This window comes from Pediculus humanus, genomic scaffold (assembly GCF_000006295.1).
Source record: "Pediculus humanus corporis 1103172107479 genomic scaffold, whole genome shotgun sequence".
Classification (NCBI taxonomy): domain Eukaryota; kingdom Metazoa; phylum Arthropoda; class Insecta; order Psocodea; family Pediculidae; genus Pediculus; species Pediculus humanus.
Window position 1 is genome coordinate 18,715 of NW_002987096.1, and position 5,683 is coordinate 24,397.

At 25.8% G+C, this 5,683-nt stretch overlaps 2 protein-coding genes across 2 annotated transcripts; one reads left to right on the plus strand and one right to left on the minus strand.

Annotated features, from left to right (window-relative positions):
* Positions 1 to 1,477: 1,477 nt before the first annotated feature.
* Positions 1,478 to 2,669, minus strand: Phum_PHUM133840 (uncharacterized protein; the record flags this gene model as incomplete). Its single annotated transcript, XM_002424476.1, has 4 exons — positions 1,478 to 1,645; positions 1,774 to 2,239; positions 2,311 to 2,594; positions 2,667 to 2,669. The coding sequence occupies 4 exons, from the start codon at positions 2,667 to 2,669 to the stop codon at positions 1,478 to 1,480; spliced, it is 921 nt and encodes a 306-aa protein (XP_002424521.1).
* Positions 2,670 to 3,162: 493 nt separating this feature from the next.
* Phum_PHUM133850 (nuclear protein localization, putative) lies at positions 3,163 to 5,434 on the plus strand (the record flags this gene model as incomplete). The annotated part of the gene is made up of 7 exons (XM_002424477.1): positions 3,163 to 3,183; positions 3,681 to 3,960; positions 4,069 to 4,318; positions 4,404 to 4,707; positions 4,797 to 5,082; positions 5,189 to 5,349; positions 5,381 to 5,434. The coding sequence occupies 7 exons, from the start codon at positions 3,163 to 3,165 to the stop codon at positions 5,432 to 5,434; spliced, it is 1,356 nt and encodes a 451-aa protein (XP_002424522.1).
* Positions 5,435 to 5,683: the final 249 nt, after the last annotated feature.

Genomic DNA, 5,683 nt, shown 5'->3' on the forward strand with positions numbered 1-5,683 from the left:
TTTTTACGAAAAAAAAACTTCTTTCATCATCAATTTTCTTTTTGTTTTAATAAAGTTTCTTTTTTTTTTTTGTAAAGTCAACTTTATATTCTCTCTCTCTCTCTCTCTTTTGGAGATACTTTACTTTTTTTAATCTTTTTAACTTTTATACAAATAGTTTTTCGACACAAAAGAAAAGTGCGGTGGCAGAAATGGGGGGGTGTGTGTGGGATGTGGGAGACAGAGAGAGAGAGAGAGAAAGTAAAAAGTAACAAAAAATGATAGAAAAATTAAAAAGTTTTCTTCCATTTTTTTCTTTTTTTGCTCTTTTATTATTATTATTATTATTATTATTTGTTTGATTTTACTTTATCGACGAGAGTTCATTGATAAAAAAGAAAAAAAAAAATTTTTTTTATCCGCAATGCAGATGAACTACTAGACTTAATTATACATGATTGAATAATAATTTTCTATTTGTCATATTGCAACAATAACGATAATAATAATAATAATAATAAATTTTAACAATGTTTAACTAACAAATACTTATTATATAATTATTTTAGTGCAACAATAAATTTTGTGTAAAAATATGTGATTTAATTAAGTAAAAATTTGTTTTTTTAGTTATTTGTCACTTAAACATGTGCTTCCTACTAAAACATTCTCCATTTTGATTTTTTTTTTAATGAGAATAAAAGATGAGACAAAAACAAATGTTTTCTAATTTATCATTTAAATTTGTAATATTAATAATAACAATAAATAAATAAATAAATAATAATTATTTCCGTAGGTTTACATAAAAAATAAAATTTAAAAAAATAGACACAAATAAATGAAAAAAAAAAAAAAAATGCTTACCAGGATGAGCTTTAACGACCGTTAAAAGATAAAATTGCACGATTAATACAAATACGCACGTTATGATGACATTCGGCATTTTTTTTCCTTCAAAAATTTTTCCCTTTTTTTCCTTTACTCAACGTGTTTCGTTTCAAAACGATTGTTTTACAAAAAACCGTTAAATATTTAATAATATCGTTTTTTCCTTTTACTAAAATAAAAACATGGTCACGACGTAAGCGTGAAATCGTATGTGAGAGTTAAATAAATAAAATAAAATAAAATAAAAACACGCCAGGGGTGAAAAAAAAAAAAAAATGCTTTCAACGCACAACGTTCGAATGGGTCGTCGTTTCCCCATCCACAGGTGATTTCCCTACGAGTCGGCGTCTTTTCGTCTTGGCTAAATTTTTCCCTCTTTTTAGTACATTTTTCAACCGCGAGAGGTTAATATTTACGCGAATGTTTGTTTGTTTTCTTATTGTAATTTTCGAAAACGTCGTTGATTGGTTAAAAACGTTTTATTGAAAATTTTAAAAAGGAAAAAAGGAAAAAAGGAAAAAAAAAAAAAAATTAATGAAGTAGGAAATCACGTTTTTCGATTGATTCTCGACGTCAATTCATAATCGTTTTTATAAGTTAATTAATTTTAATTATCATCTTTGACTTTATCATCATCATCATTTTCTTCTTCTTTAATATCCGATTGATAAGTTAAAAGTTCTCGTCGTAATTCTTTTATTTGTTCATTTTTTTTCATTAATATTTGTTTCATGTTTGCATAGGCTTTTGTTTCGCTAAATTTTTTTTCCAATTCCTAAAATTTTTAGAAACAAACATTTTATTTAAAAAAAAAAGGACAAATTTTCATTAAATCTCCTTATTTTAATAATAATGATAACTTGCCTCTTCAGCTAATTGTAACTGTGCTTCCACTTGCTTAACTTTTTCTTTGGTGCTCATTAATTCAATTTTTAATTTATCTTTAATATTTTCATTTTCTTCTAAGTTTTCTATATTTATACTCAGCAAATTTTCTACATGAATTAATTTTTCTTCCATTTCTTTAATTGTTTCCTCTTCGTTTTTTGAATGTTGCAAATTTTCCAATAAACCCTTATAATTTGTTATTTCTTTTTGAGCTGATAATAATTTTTCTCCGAGTTTATTTTTTTCATCTTTATATAAATCAGTCATGTCCTCGGAATCTTGTATAATATTTGATAATCTCATATTTTCTTCATTTAATCTTTCTATTTCCATTTTTAAAAGAGCAATCGAACCTTCTTCAATTTCTTTTTCCGTTTTTTGACTCTGTGGTCCAGACGCAAACTGTCCCTCGTCGAATTCTAATAATTTTATCATTTCCAATTCTTCTTGATTTTGTGATTCTGATAGATTTATGTCTAATCTGATGTCAAAAAAAAATAAGATAAAATTTTTTTTCTAATGGTATAATGGTTTAGTTTTTTAAGAAATTACCTTAAATACCATTTTTCTGCCTGTTTGAATATTTGTTTTAGTAATAAAACGTTGTTATGAGAGAAATTAATCAATTCGGATTCAACGTCACATTGAATTATTTTTTCCAAATCCCCAATGATTTCTTTTATTTCTTCTTTAGTAAAAGTGTCATCGTATAATCTCGATTCAGTATCTTGAAAAGAAGCATTTACTTGTTTTAATATTTGATTTCTCATGTATTTAGCAAATTTCATGTAAGAAATTAATACGGATTGGTGGTGTTGATTCAACCCTAAATCACCCTAAAACAAAAACAAAAAATTTTAATTTACGTAAAAACAAGAAAAATGTATTTAAAACTATGAAAAAATTACCATTTTCTTTCTTTTTTTTTTTTAATTTAATGTATTTTTTTTAGTACGGTGCCAGTAGTTTTTTTAAAAGTCGATACTAAGAACGATTTAATTATAGAATAATTTGTTTTTGATACCGTCGTTAAGTTGAAGAAAGGTTTTGGCGCCATTTTTAAAAAAGTAAAAATTTTTATTATGTTTATGTAAAATATTTTTGAATGACGTAAATTAAATTAATTTTTTTTGACGTCCTTTTAAATTTATTTTATCATTATTTTTCAATTTGAGTAATTTTATTTAATTTGTTTTGAATAAAAAAATACTTTATTATTTTTATTATTAATATTATTAAATGTAAAAAAAAAAAAAAAAAAATGTAAAAGAATAAAAGTGCAGCGTTTTTACTCTATGAACAGTGTAACTTTTTTTTTTTTTTTTTTTAGGTAACTTTAATTATGGCAGCATTGTTTCTATAAAAATCAGACAAGAGTAAGAATAAATTTTCATACTTCATGAAATGTCAAAATCTAATATTTTCGTAAGTTAAATAATTTCCATTTTTATTTAATATGCTTATTATAATTATTTTATCCTACGCTTTGGAAATTTATTTTTATGCCGAGAAACATTTTCAAAAAATTCTAATGCACTTTTATGTAATTGCTTTGTCATGGAGATTTCCAAGAATAAAAATGTTTATAAGTTTTTAAATATATGCATATATATTTATTAACATTTACAAAAATAATTCAAAAAATTTTTACAGAGTTGTATATGCATTTGTTTTCTTTTAAAATAAAATTTTTATGACTTGAAATATAGTTAAACAATGTTTTCAATAGTTTGGAACTTGCCCAGAAATATATATTAATTAACTTATTTATAATTATATTTATATTTATTTGCAAGCTTAAAAAATTTTTTACATTTAAAGTTATTATTTTTAAGGTTTAAAACAAATTAAAATAATAAAATTTTTGTTAAATTTGGAAATTATTATAAAAATTTTTATTTTTAAAGGTTTTACGAATTCAGTCTCCTGAGGGGACTAAACGAATTGAAATTGATAAAGCAGACAACACGGTTAGTCTTTATGACAAGGTACATGATGTGTTTAACCTGACAGGATACAGGTTCATTTTGTACAAGGAAAAGGGACAAAAGGAAGAACTGGTTTCTTCAAGGAACAAAACCCTTGCATCATATGGACTGAAACATGGGGATATGATTTATATGACTCCTGTTAATGAAGCTTTAATTTGGTCTTCAAAACCTGAAACAGTTTCAGATAAAATATCTTTGCCTGGAACTTCAGGTATTTAACCAAACTGTATATACTGTTTGGAAAAGAAATTTCTAATAAAGAAATTTTCATAGCATATTATTTCCCCTCATTTATTTTTATATTAAATTATCGTTTTAGGAAGTATAACATCGAAAGGAAAATTAAGTTCAAGCCAGGTTATTGAAGATGAAGTAGATGTTATTTTATCAAAATTAGATGGTAAAATTCAAAGGAAAAAAGATGAGAAGTTATGTAGGCATGGCTCAAATGCATGTTGTGTTCATTGTTCGCCTCTGGAACCTTTCGATGAAAATTATCTCAAGGAGCAAAATATAAAACATTTGTCTTTTCATTCTTATCTCAGGAAATTAACTGCAGGTGTTGATAGGTAAGTTAGGCACATAAAGTTTAGGTGGTGCATAAAATAATTTTCATAAATCTTTTGCTTATTTTTTTTCTTTATAAAATTTCAGAGGAAAATTTCTAGCATTAGAAAATATTTCATGTAGCATAAAAACAGGATGTAAAGATCATCCTCCTTGGCCTAAAGGGATTTGTACTAAATGCCAACCAAATGCTATAACTCTAAATAGACAGGTTTATCGCCACACAGATAATGTCATGTTTGAAAATGCTCATTTGGTTGAGAGATTTTTAAATTATTGGCGTTCCTCTGGCCTTCAACGTGTTGGTTTTCTATATGGAAAATATGAAGTTCATTCAGATGTGCCTCTTGGAATTCGTGCAACGGTTGCCGCCATTTATGAACCCCCCCAAGTAATAATTTTTGTATTAAAAATAAACTTTTTGTAATTAAGCGATAATGAATGATTTTAATTTTTGAAAATTATTTAAAAATTTTTTAGGAGAGCTCTAAAGATTCAATAAATATTCTCCCAGATGATAGAGAACAAATAGTTGAAGAACTAGCACAACATTTGGGACTAGTCAGGGTTGGTTGGATTTTTACCGATCTAATAGCAGATGATGTTCAAAAAGGAACAGTGAAACACGTTAGAAATATAGAAAGTCATTTTTTATCAGCACAAGAGTGTATAACGGCAGGTTACCTACAAAATCAACGGCCTAACCCTTGTAGGTTTTCTTCTACGGGTTTTTTCGGTTCGAAATTCGTCACAGTTTGTGTAACAGGTTCGTTTAGTGTTCATAATTTTTTTAAATTTTATCTCAAGTGATAAAACGTATAGAAATAATAATAATAATAATAATAATAATTTTCAACGAATTATTTTTATAGGTGATTCAAGCAAACAAGTGCACATGGAAGGCTATCAAGTATCTGGCCAATGCATGGCTTTAGTAAGGGATGGTTGTTTGGTGCCAACCAAAGACGCTCCCGAATTAGGATATATCGCCGAATCCACCGACAAAAAATTTGTTCCAGATGTTTTTTATAAGGTAAGAAAAACTTTTATTTTTTTTTTCGTAGCTTTCCGCTAGTTTTTTATTGATCGTTAGACCAAAGGGAAATTTTTTTTTTTAATCGATAAAGAATTCAAGGTTGAATTCAAAAACTTGTAGTTTATATCTTTACCAAAATACATTTGACTTTAATTAATCATCATAGATAGATAAGGGTGCAACAACAATAACGAAAAAAAAAAAAACAAAACAAATCAATAAATCAAAGTAAAAGCTGTTCTTTATATTAAATTTAACACAATAAGTTTAAAACTAAATAATAATCTAAATCCTTAATTATCGATTAAAAAAAAAAAAAAAAAAAAAAAAA